Source organism: Oryza sativa, chromosome 10, assembly GCF_034140825.1.
Source record: "Oryza sativa Japonica Group chromosome 10, ASM3414082v1".
In the NCBI taxonomy this organism is placed as follows: Eukaryota; Viridiplantae; Streptophyta; class Magnoliopsida; order Poales; family Poaceae; genus Oryza; species Oryza sativa.
The window spans coordinates 595518-615736 of NC_089044.1; the positions used below are offsets into that span (position 1 = coordinate 595518).

At 46.6% G+C, this 20219-nt stretch overlaps 1 protein-coding gene and 1 pseudogene across 1 annotated transcript; both read left to right on the plus strand.

Annotated features, from left to right (window-relative positions):
* The first annotated feature begins 1000 nt into the window (after window positions 1-1000).
* LOC107275778 (acyl transferase 15) lies at window positions 1001-2651 on the plus strand. The gene is made up of 2 exons (XM_026020756.2): window positions 1001-1122; window positions 1206-2651. Exon 2 carries the CDS (start codon window positions 1236-1238, stop codon window positions 2577-2579), a length of 1344 nt encoding a protein of 447 aa, XP_025876541.1. The 5' UTR covers window positions 1001-1122; window positions 1206-1235; the 3' UTR covers window positions 2580-2651.
* Window positions 2652-4499: 1848 nt separating this feature from the next.
* Window positions 4500-7528, plus strand: LOC136353689 (uncharacterized; annotated as a pseudogene).
* The last annotated feature ends 12691 nt before the right edge of the window (window positions 7529-20219 follow it).

The window sequence follows — 20219 nt, forward strand, 5'->3', positions numbered from 1 at the left end:
ACTTCCAAGTCACTTCCGTCTCTTCCAACCTGATTTGCTATCTGTTGGGAATCACTTCCTAGCTAGATAGACTCGCACACACTCCTGATAAACACACACACATTTAGAGGCAAAGAACAGTGGAGTTTGGTGCTGCACAAACGCAGCGTTTTTCTCTTTTTTACTCAATTAACAAAGATGCTAAGTACATGCTTAAATAGACAAAGTTAGAGGCCAAAACGTGCGCCACTAGCAGCCGCATGCTACTCTTAGCCACACGACTAGATCATCCATATGCACACCTAGTAATTAACTAAGATCCTAATGGCCCGGCTATTATGCTAATGACTCTACTAACCAGCCACTATTTGTGTGCTCCTGCAGCATCTCACATACCCGGCCGTCTCGCACGGCTCTTGGGCCTACTCGTATACGGATCTCGCGTACTACTACTATAGCTTCTTCGGGTACCTTATCCTATCCTGCTACCTATACATTTATTTGCTACATGCGACCAAATTAAGCAAACATGATTATGCACTAATAACAAGATTATTTCTAACACTATCTTATTTGACCTATGTTAACTCAGCTACCCACTTAGAATGACATTCTAAATTTGTCATCCATTATCTTCTAACAAAATCGATATGCCCCCTACCCTATGTGTATATCGTCAAACTCATTCTGTGTCACATGTACTTATATATGGATATCCATCTCTCGGTGAACCGGTGACAGTCTTCTTTGGCTCGTGGCGTGCATATGTGGAGGAGAGAGATAATAGGTACTAACTCTTATGTAAGAGTTACCTCTACCTATACTAGATAAGTGAGAAGAAAAGAAAGGACTATGATAAAAATAAAGAAAACCTTATAGCTAAGCCATTTTACAAGTTGACTAATATTATTTTCAGATGAGCTTATAGCTAGTATTTAGCTCTACTATTAAACTTGCTCTTACGTGTATTACTCTTTTCCATTAAAGCCATTCATTTATTGATTGACAGATATGCAAACATATTTTAAATTAAGAAATAATTGTATGTTAACGGTTAGGATGGATATGAAGACCTTAAAAGGGCTCATAGCTCATCAGTCTTGACATTGCTTCGATCACTTTTGTCTCGTCAATTCCATAGAGGTAACCAGTGCTATGATGCTTTTGTTTAAGGATTGTATGGTTGTATACATGATCTGTAATTGCTTGTCCTAACTTATTCTCAGAGCGAGCTAGAGCCTAGACATAGAGAAAGTATGAGCATTGTGGTGAGCAAGTCGGCGCCGGTGGTCGTCCGGCCATCGCAGCCGCCGGTGAAGACTACCTCCGGCAGCAAGATCGTTCTGTCGCCTATGGACAAGCCTAGTTCCATGATGCCAACCACAGTGCTACTTGCGTTCGACCATCCCACCATCCAATCAGAGTGCACGGCGGAGACCATCAAGAGAGGTCTCGCTCAAGCGCTCGTCCCCTACTATCCTATCGCCGGCCGCCTTTCCTGCGACGACGACGGCGATTTCTACATCGACTGCACCGGCGAGGAGCTCGGAGTCACGTTCGTGGCGGCGTCCGCCAACTGCACCATGGAGGAGCTCATGTGTTGCGTCGACGACCAGCCTCCCGACGCCGAGACGGCGGTGGTGCAGCAGCTCGCCTTCAACTGCACGCCCGACGACCTTCATCACCGTCTGCTGTGGATGCAGGTCACCACACTCTCCTGTGGAGGCTTCGTAGTCGGGGTGACATGGAACCATGGCCTGGCTGACGGCTTCGGCATGGCACAGTTCATACAAGCCGTCGGCGAGCTCACCCGTGGCCTGCCATCGCCGTCCGTCGTCCCGGTCAGGTTAGACGACGACAACAACGCCACCCAGGCCATACCTCCCTTCGCCATGGCCGTTTATCAGTTTATGTCCAGCTCCAGCCACAAGGCATCCATCGACCACACCTTCAACAACATCACCGTCCCGTCGAGCTTGATCGACCACATCCGATTCCGAGGACGACGAACCAACGACGACGTCACCGTGTTCGAGGCTGTCGCCGCCGTGCTTTGGCAGTGCCGTACCCGGGCGGTGATGAAAAATCCGGAGGCCCCCGCCGTACTGCTCTTCGCGGTGAATGCGCGAAAGTATCTCGGAGCCAAGGACGGGTACTACGGAAACTGCAGCACGATGCACGTGGCCGTGGCGAAGAGCGGCGCGGTGGCGAACGCCGACATCAACGACATTGTAGACATCATACGGCGCGCCAAGGAGCGGATACCGGAGCAGCTCAAGATGACCGGCGGCAGCGACATGACGATGCTACGGGAGCTCGCCGATGACCATCGTCTGGATGGATATGAGAGCCTGCTCTACTTGACATCATGGCGAAACATCGGATTCGAAGATGTTGACTTCGGCAGCGGGAAGACGGCGAGGGTGATGACCTACCCGCAGAGGGTGGTGCTCTCCATGTCGATGATGGTAAAGGCTATGCCGATCTGCGTCATGCTCAAGGCAACAGAGCAAGGGGCTAGGGTGATGTCAGCGTGTGTTACAGCTCACCACGTCGATGCATTCCATGACGAAATCGCAAAGCTCAACGCCACCGCCTGATTAATAAACTATGCGAAGCATTTCCCTAAATGAATAAAATTGGTCAAACCCCTACTACTGTTATTATGATTATATCCCTTCTTCAATTTGTGATATTTAATTATCTACAGAAAAATTTAAATGTATCATGCACGCATCAACAATTTATATGGTGTTGACAGAAAACACGAGGCCTGGAAGATCTGCTTAACTCCAGTGCAGGTCCAAAACTCGCCTTCGGATATATGAGCGTGCCAGTCGATTTGATCCTACAATCAACAAAAAATGAAGACAAAGAAACCGTAATTAAATCTATAAATGATAGCCGATCGGCTGGGTACTGATGACATCATTTATTTTAGACCGATGTCATGTGTGCATCGATCAGCAGTCATGAATAATTAAGGAAGAACTAAACCTACTCGATTGGCTGTAGACATTAACAATATATAATTCTTATGTCGATATATACTTAAATCAAGTGATTGGGATAGATCGGTCGCCATGCCGAGACAGTATAAATCACTTAGATCGAAATATAAATCAACAACAAAACTATATACGTTAATAGCGTAGCCGATTAGATAGATCTAGCATATATCGGCTAATACTCCGATACCACTCTATATTAAGATATTAAAGCAAATAGAATATATCAGACAGAAGCATAATATACTTAAATGCAACAAGATCTTAACATAAAGGGCAGATTTAACATGTCAATCAAGCATATAGGATAACTATAGTTAAATCAGGTAAGATCGGCTGAAACTCCGATGCTATACTAATCGGCAACCAGGAAGCAGGCTAGAGATTGATATTCTAAGCACGACTTGATAGATCAAACTTAACTGATGCAGCATTAAGTATGAAAAGAAGAACAATATCTAGACAATCAAGCCACTGGATGTTTCATAGAGTGGTAAGTATCTTGTACAATCCAAGCTAACACCGCTATTTAACCTAATCGGCTGCCTTCTACTAACAGATGTTAGCTGATTGTAGGTTAGATGACGATATTACCGAAGATTATACAAGATATATGATAACTTGATGAATTACATAAACAAGATTAGAGTATCATAGAGATGGAAGCACTAATCCTGAGAACACAAGCCGCCATAACAAGTTTTACCTCTTGTTGAAGATCGAAACCGATGCAGCTCAACCCGAAAGCAAGAACTCGTCGAAACAAAACGAAAGTAAAAGGGTGGCGATGCGCCAAAATTGTATTGAATGTGTGTGTTAGATTAATTACATGGAGCTCGGGGTCTATTTATACCCGAGAATTACAAGATATGTCCATACCGGACACGACTATTATCTCTAACAAACTCTAAGATACCACAAGTCTTTACGACAGACTTTTGCCCACATTAATCTGTAAGAAATTTACATAAAATATTCTAATTAATAGATATAATTGAATTTTCAGGACTCTATCCATGCGTGGCAATCATCTTGAAGCATATCAACTCAACCCGATAATGTACACCGAGTCGTATTCTTGGAATCGGCTGTATCGGCTAGCCCTGTCTGACTCGAACTCTGCCAATCCTGACCGTAGCCAATCCAGACTCTAGCCGATTCTTACTCTGTTTTCGCGACAGCCCTTATCTTCGATTCCACTTCGATCTAATCTCCTTCTCCGATGCTGATATTACCAAATTTGGTCATTAACACAAGCCCCCCAAGTTCGGGAGATTTGGTAATGTTCCGGATTTGCCGCGTATCAACTCCGAGTAAGTTTCGCACTCCGCCGTTTTCTAACCGTTACTCCAACTCTTTAAATACTAACTGTTGTCCTTGAGAAATCTCACACCGTTATTTCCGCCTTCACCGCTCAAGCGAAACTTTATGCTCTCTCTCTCCGGCGATTCCTCCGACGCATAAGGCGATCCCCAGGTGACTTCATCCCCGACCAGATTTCCGCCCTCGGCGATGTCAACCTCCGCCAATCCGTCCTCCGCACCATCGGCTGAGTATGCAAAGGTAAGTACCCATCGGCTAGATCTCTTTCTTTCACAGTAGATTGATTTTCTCTCGCCTTATCCTGTATTCTTCTTCTCTATCCCTACTTGCATCTGTAGCATCTGTCCAATCTGGTTGCAATTCCAAGTCTGTCACACGAGAACCACTATTTTCTTGGTCCAATCGGTAGTCTTGATCCTACTGAATTCATCAATGGCGAAACCAATAGGATTCCTTTCAGATTGGCCAACCCAGATCTAGGTCACTGAAAGAATACCTTTAAATCTTGGCCATCTCTAGAGAAAACCTCACCCGAGAAGAGCTGGATCACATGGTTCAAACGCTTATCGGCCAGTAAAAGAGTTCATTGGGATGAAATTGGAATCGGCCAAGCACTCGACCTTACCATAGCCAACTCAGCTAAGGACGAACCCCTAATGGCAGCTGCCACTTATTTCTGGTTCAACACCATCAACGCCTTCCTATTCAACCAAGGGCCGATGACCCCAACTCTCATAGATATCATCATGATCACAGGTCTAGATATCACCTCATCGGCTAACCCTATGAGCCTGAACACAAAAAACCAATATGACTTCAAGACTAAGAGCATAGGCGGCTGGTCGGGCTATATTGCAGCATACATGGGCCAGGGTCCGGTCACCCCCCGAGAACATGTGGCTTTCTTGCTGATGTGGCTAGAGAAATTCTTCTTCTTTGGATCAAGCTGTGGCCCTACAACCAATTGGCAATCTGTAGCCGAAGCCTTAGAAACAAAGAGACAATTCCCTTTAGGCAAAATCCTCCTCGGCTACTTGTACCAAATGCTAAATAATGCATCGGCTAAGTTAGCTGTCGGCTCAGTAGTCGGAGCGGGTGGACCATGGTGGCTACTGCAATCCTGGTTGAATTTAGTAGTCATGAAGTTTGTCAATCGGCCATTTGTAACAGAAGCTGAATTCCCAAGACTGGAGCCGATTAAAGACAGTGACAGAGAAGAACGCACTCATCGGAGATGCACCTCCTTCGGAGAATATGCCTCCACACCAATCGATGCAGGAGCAAAGCTATCAGCCGAACTGCTCAAAGATTGGTTTTGCAGCTTTTATGAAGGATTCCAGAAAGAAGCTCGAGTCTGGTTCCTCTATGAAGATTCAACGCTTCTGGAAAATCCTTTGGACTTTAGATTCGAAGACATCAACCATGACAGATATCAGAAACCCAGAGAAATTTTCTCAACTGCAATCAGCCCATGTATCCTTCCTGTTGGCATTTATCAAGGAAGAAACACTTACGTCTCATATGAATTTTATCATCCAATGAGCTCTGCTAGGCAGTTTGGAATGGGCCAACTTCCAATTGGCTTATTTTTTGCCGATAAGATCCAATGCCGAGGGAAAATCTCATCTACCTTAATGATGAATCGGCTGCTTAATCTTCAAGGACCTCCATTGGGCAGCATTGAAAATATAGAGTTGGCAAGATTCAGGAGTAGAAACTTCGACAGATGGTGGGGTGAATGGAAGCTGCATCTTTTCCATCAACCGGCTTCAATGTTCAAGATAGACCTATTTCCAGATATTGTTCCTTAGCTATGTCTTTATTTTATTAATCGTATTTGAACAATTATTAGCCGATTCATCGCTTGATTAATCTAATCCTCTGTTTTATAGACAACAGAATCTTCTCCCCCACACCAGAGCAATAGTGGCAAGATATCGAATATGCCCCAGGAATAATTCCAAATGGAGGTGGACCATCTCCTCCATTCATCGGCTATGATGCCCCCAAGACTTCGGCTCTTCTCCAAGGCTTAATCAGGGAACCAGCTGATGCAGGCAAGAAAAGAAAAACCAGATCATCGACTATGGACACATCAGCTCCAGCTCTCAAGAAGAAAATCAAATCAAAGAAAACCAAGCCAGTTGATGATCTGTCTGCCCTAGATCCATCTATCGAACAAGCGCTAGATGAAGAAGAGATTGAAGAGGACATTGATCAGGCTGCAGCCGAAATGAGCGATACAGAGAGAACACCATCGGCTTCACCCAAGCAGACTCCTCCAACTCCTTCTGCCCCAGCTCATTTTTCGAGAGTAAGCATCTCTCTTCGATTTCCTCTGTAACTACTTTACCTTTCAGCCGATTACTCATAGATGTATAATCACAGAAGAAGAAAACTGCCGTGAGGAAGAAATCGGCAGCACCAACTCTCAAACCGGCTCCACCAGTAAGATATTCTAAGTCTTCTCATTAACTAATCTCGGCCGGAATTATGTCTAACATTTATCTTTTTATAGCCTCCTCCTCCTCCTTCACCTCTTGTGCAGCGAGAATCAAGCAACCGTACTCCATCGGTTGCAGACAGTCATAACGTCGAAGAGGAAGAACAACCAGCTGCTCCTGTTATTCCAGTAAGTTTTTGTTGATACAAATCTGAGATCAGCCAATCATGTTTTGATCCTTAACCATCCATAATATTATCTCTTGCAGGTCTTAGCCGATATGTTTTCTTTCGACATCAAGGATTATCTCGATGAAATAGAGGAAGACACCACCAGTAAAGCTGTAGCTCCTCTGTCTGATGATGTGAAGAGAATGCTCGAGGATATCTCTCATCGGCTAGAAGCATCATTAGACAACTTAGTGACCAACTGTGGCTCGATCCAGGCCAGGTTCACAGATATCCAAGCTCTACTCCCGGATGAACTAACCGATGCCCTTACTCCAGCCGTTTACCTTGAGCAACACCAATTCAAGCTGGAGAAGGCCAAGTAGAGATTAGCCGATCGCCGGGAACGCAAAAACATCGAAGCTACAATCCAGCACAATCGGCAGCTTATGCACGAAGAGAAGTCCAAGCTTGATCAGCCGTCTGAGGGCCCGATCAAGTCAAATATTGATCGGCTTGAAGCTCGTAAGATTGATCTCATGGCACAACTTCAAGAATGCAACGCCGAGCTGGATATGGAGCACAAGAAGTTAGCCGATCTCCCGTAAGCTATCGAAGAACAGAAGGCGAGGCTGAAATCGGCTATCAAGAATATCGCTGATATGACCAAGTCCTTGAAAGTCATCCCTGGAACCGATGCTCAAGATGCCCAAGCCATAGAAGAAGTAGAACAAATTAGGCAGAGGGCTATATCGGCTATCCAACGATATTTGTCTTAGTGATATTCTGTATAATAGACCTCAAGAAATTTTTTGTACTCGGCTAAGATACCCTAGTGCTATTATTCAACTTGTCTAGATAATCCTTTGTGCCGATTAACATAACTGCCAAATATGCTCAAAAATTTGCAATTTTCCATGTATGTGCCCCCCTAATTTTACAATGTCAAAAACATTGATAAAATTATAAAAACGACTAAGGGCAATATAACCATATCGACCATTGCACATCGGCAAACCACAACCGATTACAATATGAAAAGAACTAAGTGCGATATAACCATATCGGTCATCTCAAGGCAATGTAAACACATCGGCTATCATGCATCGGCAACATCAGCCGATCATGCGTTAACCCAAACACTTGGGTAATATTTCTTCAAGTATTTGCCATTTAGTGCTCTGCCATAAACTTCTCCATCGAGTCCTTGCAACATGTAAGCCCCCTTAGATACCACCTTATGAATTTGGAACGGTCCTTCCCAATTTGGCGACCATTTGCTGAATTTGCTATCCCGAGTCCCAATCGACAAAATTAACTTCCATACAAGTTCACCTTCCGAAAAATCTTTGGGCACTACTTTCTTGTTATAATGCCAAGCAACTCGCTCCTTATCCTTGGTAACCTTTGCAAGGGCTCGTAACCGTGATTGAACCAGATCCTCCCTCTCATCGGCCATAAGGTTGTAATACTCATCGGCTGTTAAATCATTTTGCAATTCCGTTCTTCTAGAGTCGATTCTAACTTCCCATGGCAAAACAGCTTCATGTCCATAAACAAGTTTATAAGGAGGAACCTGTGTCGATCCATGACAAGCCATCCGATAAGACCACAATGCTTCGGCTAAACGAGTATGCCATTGCCGAGGATAATCAGAAATCTTCCTCTTAATCAACTTGATCAAGCTCTTGTTAGATGCCTCGGCCTGCCCATTAGCTTGTGTATAATACGGTGAAGAATTCAACAATTTGATTCCCATGCTATCGGCAAACTGAACAAACTCATCAGACACGAAAATTGAACCTTGGTCAGTCGTAACGGTTTGAGGGATACCAAATCGATAGATTATATGCTCTTGAACAAACTGTATAGCATCCCAGAATCAACTTTCTTCAAAGGAATCGCCTCTACCCACTTGGTAAAATAATCGGTTGCCACCAATATAAACTTATACCCTTTACTTGACGGTGGATTAATCATGCTGATCATATCAATTCCCCAACCTCTAAACGGCCATGATTTAATAATAGGATTCGTAGTCGATGCCGGCGCTCTCTGGATCGCTCCAAATTTCTGACAATCTTGACAACCTTTATAATATCTGAAACAATCCTCCAGCATCGTCGGCCAAAAGTATCCAGCACGTCGAAGCAGCCACTTCATTTTATGAGCCGATTGATGAGTGCCACATATCCCTTCATGAATTTCACTGATTGCAACTTTTGCCTGATCGGCACTCAAACATTTCAGCAACACCCCATCAATCGTCCGATAATAAAGCTCATCGTCCAACAATGTATACTTCAACGTTTTATATCTTAACTTCCAAGAAACCGATTGAGATGGATCCCGTAAATACCGATAGACATCATATCTCCAATCATCGGCTGTTGTGACAGCAACTTAAATCTGAACATCTTTGATCATCGGCTTATATCCCGATGCCCCTTGGGCTAAATCATTAGCTTCAATATTCTGCTCTCGAGATACATGCTTCAAAGTTACTAGCCGAAATTCCTTCATCAATTCTTGGCACTTGTCATTATAAACTATCAACGTATCATTCATACATTCATATTCTCCTGCCAATTGACTGATCACCAACAAAGAATCCCCCATGATTTCAATAGTATCAGCTTGAACTTCCTTGAGTAATTGCAACCCCTTAAGAACTGCCTCATACTCTGCTTGATTATTAGTTGCATAAGGTTTAATAGTATAGGCAAACTCAAAGCATGCCCCCCGAGGGGAGATTATAACTAAGCCGATACCACAACCATGAGTACAGACTGACCCATCAAAAAATAAAGTCCACAACACAACCTCAACCAAGCCGATAGAATCATCACGATGGTCAACAATAAAATTAGCTATAGCTTGTCCTTTGATCGCCTTCTGTGACTCATACCAAAGATCAAACTCAGTCAATGAAAATATCCACTTTCCAATCCTTCCTTTCAGAATAGGAGCCGATAACATATACTTGACAACATCGGCCTTGCATATGATAGTACATTCATTGGACAGTAGATAATGTCTTAACCTCATACATCAAAAATATAAACACAAGCATAACTCCTCCACAGGGGAATATCTAGTCTCTGCATCCAAGAGCCGACGACTTAAATAGAACACAACCCTCTCTTTTCCTTCAAGCTTCTGAATGAAGACCGAGCCGATTGACTTATCACCGGCCGATAAATATAACCAAAAAGGTATTCCTTTCTGTGGAGGAATCAAAACTGGAGGGGAACTCAAATATTCCTTAATATTATCCAAAGCCTTCTGTTGTTCTGCCCCCCAAGTAGATTGCTGATCGGCCTTCAATCTCAATAATGGTGTAAAAGGTTCTAACCTTCCAGACAAATTAGAAATAAACCTTCGAACAAAATTAATTTTGCCGATCATCTCCTGCAATTCTGTCTTGTCCTCCGGAGGTTTAATCATCTTGATCACATTGATACTTCTCTGAGTTATTTCAATCCCCCTCTCATGAACAAGAAATCCCAAGAACTGGCCAGCCGATACGCCAAAAGCACACTTTGTCGGATTCATCTTCAAGCCATATTTCCTGGTCCTCTCGAAAACCTTTCTTAAATCGGCAATGTGGTCTTCTATTTCTTTAGACTTAACAACCACATCATCAATGTAGACTTCAACCAACCAGCTGATTAAATCATGATATATATAATTCATAGCTCTTTGGTACGTAGCTCCAGCACTCTTTAAGCCGAAAGTCATTACAACCCACTCAAACAAGCCGATTGCACTAGGACACCTGAAAGCCGTCTTATGGATATCTTCTTCAGCCATAAAGATTTGATTATATCCCACATTTCCATCCATAAAACTTAATATCTTATATCCTGAAGCAGCATCAACCAACTGATCGGCCACTGGCATTGGATATTCGTCCTTTGGAGTAGCTTTATTCAAATCTCTAAAATCAATGCACACCCTCTCCTTGCCGTTCTTCTTGATAACAGGAACTATGCTAGAAACCCATTCGGCATATCGGCAACGACGAATAAAACTAGCATCATATAAGCACTTAATCTCAGCCTTGACAGGTTCGAGCATGTCAGCTTTGCATCTCCTAGGAGGTTGTTGATGTGGCCTAACCCCTGGTTCGGTAGGTAGCCGATGTTCAACAATCGATCGGCTGAGTCCAGGCATCTCATAATATTGCCAAGCGAAGCAATCCCTAAATTCTTTCAAGAGCTCTATCAGCTTGGTTCTAAACTCTGAAGATAAATTCTGACTAATAAATGTCGGCCTCGGCCGATCGCCTGGACCTATATCTATGTCTTCCAAATCATCGGCCGACATAAAACCTTGACCTTGCTTGTCATCGAGATCATCTACTGTGTCCTTGGTGTAGACGTTTGAACCCTCCACGATGCCCTCAAAGTAATAGCTTGGGTTCTCCATCTTCAATTGGCTGTATATCAGAATCGGACACTTTTAGAAAATCTCCATCCCAAACTTTGCCGGATAAACAATCAAGGCCGTCCATCTCCCAAAGAGCTAAATTGGCACTAGCAACATTGACTGACCTGTCGGCTGGCACGATTTCTATCTTGTCGCCTTGCCATTGGATCAAGCATTGATGCATGGTTGAAGGAATACAACAATTGGCATGAACCCAATCCCTTCCAAGCAACAAACTGTAAGAACCCTTCCCATCGATGACAAAAAACGTAGTAGGAATAGTCTTACCGCCGACTGTCAGCTCCACATTTAGAACACCCTTGGTTTCTGATGGATTGCCACCAAAGTCTTTGAGTACCATGTTTGTTTTGATGAGATCTTCGGCGTTTCTACCCAACTTCCTGAACGTAGCATAAAGCATCAAATTTAATGCAGCTCCACCATCGACCATCATCTTAGACATCGGCTTCCCATTAACATAGTCATTTATATACAATGGTTTAAGATGCCGATTCTCTGCACCCTCGGGCTTTTTAAAGACTGCTTGTTCTGGTGATAGAATCAATTTAGCCTATTCTTCTTCTGTTTCCTCAACATCGGCTTGGTCGATCCTAAATTCGGCTGGCAAGGTAAAAACCATGTTAACCGACGCAATCACAATGCCTTTCCCTTTGGCCAATCTCTTTGCTTCATCGGCTACAGGAGCTTGTTTCTTAACGCGCCATTCCTGCTTCGGCTTTGTTTTCTTTAGCCGTTGATTGATCTCTTGCTCGACCTCCTGCAAGCGTTCTCAGTTTCTCAATCTTTGAACCCTTCTCTTCTGATTCTTTGTAAATATGCCAGGAGGACACCATTGAGTCTTCCTGTTTTCATCATCCTCCGGGTCATGATCCTGATTTACCGGGCCCAATCTTTGATGAACAGGAACCCTTGCATGCTTCAGTCGATTGCCCTTAATATACGACCGGCTTGAACTCTCTGCAACGTTACCGCATCCAGGATAGTCTTCAATATATGGCAGCCTCATACCCTCATTCCAACAAAATCTAAAGAACTCACAACCCCAATGAGGATCGAAACCATCATCACCTTCCTCGTAATGCTTCTCCTGTTGTTTATTATACTTCCTTTGGTACTTATTGATGATCTTAGCCGAATTCATTTGAAAACCCCTTGCACGGCCCCCATCGGCTGTTTGGCCAGCTGTATGAACCATATTTACGGGAAAAGGATTACCATCAACCTTCATCGGCTTCTTGGAATCATCAAATTTGATTTTGCCTCCTTCGATAGCCGATTGGATCTGCTGCCTAAAGACCTTGCCATCATTGGTAGTATGAGATCCAGAATTGTGCCACTTGCAATACCTTTTCTTGCCTAATTCCTCAGCCGATGGAATAGTATGACCAGCAGGGAGCTGAATTTGCATTTCCCAGAGTAATAGATCAAAAATCTTGTCAGCCTTGGTAATATCAAAATCATACCTCTCTTCTTTTCCAGAATTCTTCACCCATTGGCATGGCATAACCTTTTTGCTCCTTACCCACTCGGCTGCAGCTATCTCAGAATCATCATCCTCATCGTCCGATCCACACATATAAGAACAGACATGATTAACCTTCCTAGAATTCCTCCTAGCTTCAGCAAACCTCTGCTCGTGCAAAGTTACCTTTTGTGTAAGATGCGGTAAGCTTTCAAAGTCTTCAGACGAGAATTTCTCCCTGATCGGAGCAATCATACCCTGAAAAGCCAAATCGGCTATCTGGGCATCAGTTAAGCTCAAGCTAATGAACTTATTCCTCATCTCTCTGAACCTCTGAATATATTCATGCACGGGCTCGTCGTGTCTTTGCTTGATTGCTGTCAAATTGTACAACTTCATCTCATGTACCCCACTATAGAAATAGCTATGAAACTGCTTCTCCAGATCGGCCCAGCTGTTAATCAACCCATAGGGTAAAGCAGAAAACCAAGTAAAAGCCGATCCAGCCAAAGACAACCGGAACAACCTAACCCTCAAGGCATCCACAGCCGATGCTTCACCACACTGAGCTAAAAATCGGCTAATATGCTCATAAGTCGATGTACTATCTTGCCCCGAGAATTTTGAAAAATCTGGAACTTTGAACCGGTTAGGGAGAGGGACTCTCTCAAACCCTTCAGGATACGGTTGTCAGTATAAATTTCCAGTCTCTTTTGGTTTAAGCCCGAACTGTTCCCTCATCACGTCAGCAATTACATCGGCCCACGGTCGTTGTTGAGCTGCTCCTTGCGATTGTTGCTGCATGGGCTCGAATTGACTGTACTGAGGAGCAAATTGAGGCTGAATTAATCCCCCTTGCTGATATTGGTCTTGCGGGGAAGGAGGTTGATATTGATAACTTAAATTGCCCCCCTGGTAATTCTGCTAGTTTGGCTGAATATTTCGTACCAAGTGCTCAGGGACAATCTGAGGTACTACCGTATGATCCAGCTGCACGTGATGGACCAAATGCTCTGGAACAACCTGATTCAGAGTATGTTGCCCAGCCGATGGATTCATCAAGCCTTGCTGGTGAATCGGTTGGATAGTCTGCTGTCTTGATGGCGTCTGCTGAATCGGATGTACAATCTGCTGCCTTGGTGGCGTTTGTTCAACTGACTGCACAACCTGTTGCTGAATTGGTTGTACGACCTGTTGGATTGGGGGTGTTTGTTGAATCGGCTGCTGCTGGACTAGATCAACAGTAGGTTGAAGTGGTAGAAACATGGTAGCAACCTGATCCTGCGTTAGCCGATTCGCAACCTGCCCACTATGCTGTGGGTTCTCTCTCATCAACTGCCGAGGATTAACCAGCTGACCTGGTGCCGACATTGACGGAGTAGATGGGGAAATCGATACCGGCGCCGTCGGCTAGGCTGATGATGCAATGGGAGGAACCGCTTGAATAGGTGGATGAATATCGGTGACCAAAGGCCGATAATTCGGAAAGGTACCTCCTGGCAAATAAACTGGGCCTGCAGCCTGATGTTTAGCTATTGAACCATCGGCTATTGACTTCATCATGTTTGACAAGGTATTGACTAATACCCCAGATTGATTGATGAAAGCATTGTGCACAGCATAGTCAACCCGGTCTTGAAAATTATTGAAAAATTCCTGTGACGCACTGCCATCTTGATTAAGACTTCCTCCTCGTGGCCCCTGAGTGCCATCACCTTGAACTCCATGTACTCCTTGAGAGTGGTCACCCTGATTCTCCTGAGCCGATCCATTTGTAGCACCTTTGTTGCTCGGTTGAGCCGAGCCACCTAAGGCTTGTTTCATCTCCCCATCCTTGGAAGAACCGGTCCCGGGGACATCAGCCACTACTCGCACCTGATACTTTTGCACCACTGTTCCCTTGCGGGTCTGCATGAATGAGTTCAAGAACTGGTTCCGTGCTTGCTGCATCATTGCTTCAAACTCCTTCTGATCAGGTGTCAATTTGTCCAGAGTGATGGTCATGACGTTGCCCTCATTAACCTCAGATAGGTCTAATTGCTGGATCTTCTCTTTAACAGAACCTGGGCTAGCCGAAGACGGCGATGGTGGCGGCTTCTCGGCCATGAGGAAAACTGCTTTCTGACTTCTAATCAGTCCCAATGGGCGTGCCAAAAGCGTGTTGACAGAAAACACGAGGCCTGGGAGATCTGCTTAACTCCAGTGCAGGTCCAGAACTCGCCTTCGGATATGTGAGCGTGCCAGTTGATTTGATCCTACAATGAACAAGAAACGAAGACAAACAAACCGTAATTAAATATATAAATGATAGCCGATCGGCTGGGTACAGATGACAAATCATTTATTTTATGCCGATGTCATGTGTGCATCGATCGGCAGTCATGAATAATTAAGGAAGAACTAAACCTACTTGATCGGCTGTAGACATTAACAATATATAATTCTTATGTCGATATATACTTAAATCAAGTGATTGGTTAAATCACTTAGATCGAAATATAAATCAACAACAAAACTATATACGTTAATAGCGTAGTCGATTAAATAGATCTAGCATGTATTGGCTAATACTCCGATACCACTTTATATTAAGATATTAAAGCAAATAGAATATATCAGACAGAAGCATAATATACTTAAATGCAACAAGATCTTAACATAAAGGGCAGATTTAACATGTCAATCAAACATATAGGATAACTATAGTTAAATCAGGTAAGATCGGCTAAAACTCCGATGCTATACTAATCGGCAACCAGGAAGCAAGCTAGAGATTGATATTCTAAGCACGACTTGATAGATCAAACTCAACTGATGCAGCATTAAGTATGAAAAGAAGAACAATATCTAGACAATCAAGCCGCTGGATGTTTCATAGAGTGGTAAGTATCTTGTACAATCCTAGCTAACACCGCTATTTAACCTAATCGGCTGCCTTCTACTAACAGATGTTAGCCGATTGTAGGTTAGATGACTATATTACCGAAGAATATACAAGATATATGATAACTTGACGAATTACATAAACAAGATTAGAGTATCATAGAGATGGAAGCACTAATCCCGAGAACACAAGCAGCCATAACAAGTTTTACCTCTTGTTGAAGATTGAAACCGATGCAGCTCAACCCGAAAGCAAGAACTCGTTGAAACAAAATGAAAGTAAAAGGGTGGCGATGCGCCAAAATTGTATTGAATGTGTGTGTTAGATTAATTACATGGAGCTAGGGGTCTATTTATACCCGAGTATTACAAGATATGTCCATACCGGACACGACTATTATCTCTAACAAACTCTAAGATACCACAAGTCTTTGCGGCAGACTTTTGCCCACATTTATCTCTAAGGACTTTGCATAAAATATCCTAATTAATAGATACAATTGCCTTTTCAGGACTTTATCCATGCGTGGCAATCATCTTGAAGCATATCAACTCCACCCGCTGATGTACACCGAGTCGTATTCTTGGAATCGGTTGTATCGGCTAGCCCTGTCTGACTCGAACTCTGCCGATCCTGACCGTAGCCGATCCAGACTCTACCCGATTCTTACTCTGTTTTCGCGACAGCCCTTATCTTCGATTCCGCTTCTGTCGAGGAGTGATCCTCTCTAGCGGGAGATCGTGGGATCCCCCTTTCGTGAGTTCGACCGGGGGAAAAGGCCCGCCTCTGAAAATCACGTATCCGCCCACTAGACTACCAGGTAGTGTGCACACAACAAGATTATACAGGTTCGGGCCGCAAAGGAGCGTAATACCCTACTGCTGTGTATGGGATTTAGGCACAAGTTACAAAGGTCCCTAAGCCCTGGAGATTGCCCTTACTTCCTTTCTCATTGAGCTCAGGTTTTTTCCCTTGGTCCCCCCCTTTTCGGTGGGAAGGTCCTCCTTTTATACCTCAAGGGGAAACCACATGCACCGACTCTACTATTCTTCTCTCGGGTGGGGGGGAGCCCACCCTTCCTTGACCGGATCTTGACCCGTGCCTTCGCCTGGAAGCTAAGCCACGGTTTGTCCTTGAGTGGGGTTCAGCGCCGTCCCTTGCCTAACACGGGGGACACCCCTGTCAATCCCCCATTAATGGATGAAGAATTGTGGTGGCCGTCCTCTCATGGGGAGGACCTCGAATGACCCTTCCGATGGGACGGGTCATACCTACCTCCACTCTGCCGGAGGTAGATGTGACGTGGGGGCACATCTGTCCGTCCAGTCAAATGTGACCGGTGACAGGCCGGTCACAGATCAGATGTGACCGACGACGGGATGTGTGAGCGCAAGCCCCCCCATCGAGAGTGGCGACAGTTCCCTGAGGTACCTGGAACTCCAGACCCTCGCTGTCATCGCCATCGTCGGCGGGGGCCTTCTTCTTAGACTCCTCTCGCTGATCATTGGCTGGGGTCGTGAGGGCTTTGCCCTCCCGTCGACTCTGCCGCTTCTCCTCATCGGCTTTTCGAAACCGCTCGGCCAAGTTCTTGACCGAGCGGCAGTCGGCAAGACTGTGCCGATAAGTATTGTGCACCGAGCACCACTTGTCCGCGGACCGACCCTTACCAGAAGGGGCGGTATAGCTCGTCTTGCCGTCGGTGGCCCTTTCCCTGCGCGGGGCCCGCGAGGGCCCATCAGCCGCAAGGACGTGGCCCTCGTCATCAGAGCGGGCTGGCTTCCGCTTGCCCCTTCTGTCCCGCCGCTTGGAGCGGGGGGCAGTCTCGGGGGCGGCCGCTGCCGCCGCACCGGTGCTGGGGGAGTTCCAAGCCCACGCCTCCTCCTTCTGAGCCACCTTGTCCGCTAGCTCGAAGAGCTCAGCGGTGGTCTTAGGCTCCTTGGAGGCGATCTTCTCCAGCTTGCGGTTGTGCCGCACGCCGTTCCAAAATGCATAAACGACCGCGTGGGCTGGGATGCATGGAATAATGTTGCGGACCTAGCAGAAGCGCTGTATGTATGAGCGGAGGGACTCGTCGTACTTTTGCTGCACAGCGTGTAGGTCCGCCTCCTCCCCCAGACGGGGGTATGTGCCCTGGAAGTTTGTGATAAACTGCTGGCACAGGTCCTCCCAGGAGTGGATGGAGTCGGGGGGCTAGGTCATAAGCCATCCACGCGCCTGACCCTTAAGAGCCATGGGGAAATAATTCGCCATGACCCGGTCATCCCCTCCCGCCGCCACAATGATTGTGGTATAGATCTGGAGGAACTCGGAGGGATTGATGCTGCCATTATATTTCTCTGTGAGGTTGAGGCAAAACTTTGGGGGCCACCGGACGTTCCGGAGACTCGCCACGAAGGCCTTGTAACCAGTTCCCCCTGGGGTGGACGTGAGGGGCGGGCCGCCGCGCGAGGAGAAACGCGGCACTCCAGACGAGGAGGCGCCTTCTCCCATGCGGGTAGCGCGGCGCTCGTCTCGTCGACGCTCAATGTTGACTCGAGCGTCCTGCTCCCCGTATAGGCTATCGTGACGCCTCCGACTTTCCGAGGCCCCTGACGACGTTGGGGCCGTAGATCGCCTTGAGGCTGTGGCTATCCGACGGGCCCTCCTCCTTGCTGACGAGGAGAGGGTGGTGGAGGTACGTGATGTACCTGTGGCGGTGGAACGGCCACTTACGGCCAACCGCCGCTGGGCAGTGGTGACCAAGTTGGCGACGTCGTCCAACCATCGTTGGACGGGGGCCTCCGGCTCCACGTTCACCGGGGGGTGCCGCAGGAGGGCTCCCCCTGCCTAAAGCGCGCCCTGGGGCGAGCTGCCGTCGCGGTAGGTCAGGCAGCGGCGCGCTCGGACGTGCCATGGCCTCCCCCCATCCAGAGGCGGGGAGAGGGCCGAGCCACCCGATCAGGCGTGAACCTCCCTCCGCAGGGGGTCGGAGAGGGGCGGAGTCCGCGAGCCGCGTCGGCGGTGACGCGGGTTGCGACTCCCGCTGGCACCTTCACTCCTGGAAGGAGTAAGGGTCTGCACCTCCACCTCTTCCTCTAAAACCTCCACCATGATCGTTGGGGCCGGAGGAAGGCTTGGAGCGGAAGGAAACGACTTCTCTTCGAAGCGCGCGAAATCCCCCTACCTGGCGCGCCAGCTGTCGAGGAATGATCCTCTCTAGCGGGAGATCGTGGGATCCCCCTTTCGTGAGTTCGGCCGGGGGAAAAGGCCCGCCTCTGGAAATCACGTATCCGTCCCCTAGACTACCAGCTAATGTGCACACAACAAGATTATACAGGTTCGTGCTGCTAAGGAGCGTAATACCCTACTGCTGTGTATGGGATTTAGGCTCAAGTTACAAAGGTCCCTAAGCCCCAGAGAGTGCCCTTACTTCCTTTCTCCTTGAGCTCAGGTTTTTTCTCTTGGTCCCCCCCTTTTCGGTGGGCAAGGTCCTCCTTTTATACCTCAAGGGATACCACATGCACCGACTCTACTACTCTTCTCTCGGGTGGGGGGGGCCCACCCTACCTTGACCGGATCTCGACCCGTGCCTTCGCCTGGAAGCTAAGCCACGGATTGTCCTTGAGTGGGGTTCAGCGCCGTCCCTTGCCTGACACGGGGGACACCCCTGTCAATCCCCCATTAATGGATGAAGAATTGTGGTGGCCATCCTCTCATGGGGAGGACCTCGAATGACCCTTCCGATGGGACGGGTCATACCTACCTCCACTCTGCCGGAGGCAGATGTGACGTGGGGGCACAGCTGTCCGTCCAGTCATATGTGACCGGTGACAGGCCGGTCACAGACTAGTCATTCCTGACCATCGCGCGCCAGTTGGGCATGCCGCACGTCTGCCCCTACCGCATTGAATGCGGCAGGGGGCAGTTGGGGCGCTGCGTTCATTAAAGGAGGTTCGGCTTGGGCCCCCTCCCCGCTTGCTCCCCCCGCCAGATGGCGGATAGGCGAGGGCCCGAGGGGCACGACGTGACACCCCGAGGCCTCGGGGCAAAACGGGCGAGGGCCCGAGGGGCACGACGTGGCACCCCGAGGCCCCCTGGCCGCTCCTGCGATCCGCGGGGTACGGGGGTAGGGCCATGCTGTAGGTCATGCGCCAGGATGGGAAAGGTAAATTCCCCTCATTCCACATACCCCCGGGCCCACTTCACCGATAGCTTCGATCTAATCTCCTTCTCCGATGCTGATATTACCAAATTTGGTTCGTTAACATATGTGCCTTGTATCAATGTATATTTAAAAATGTGTCAATCAAGCTGAATATAATAAGAAGCAAGATGATCTCTATTATTGTACTGCACCAATGCATATCGTGTAGAGATCCAGTCAAAAGTAATCATTTTTTTTAAATGAATAGACACAAAGACGGTGCTATTTCATTCATTGAATATAGCAAAAAGAAAAATTGCATCCTCTAAGGGCTGCAAATTAAGGATCTATCTAAACCAATTCGGTTTGAAGAAAAAC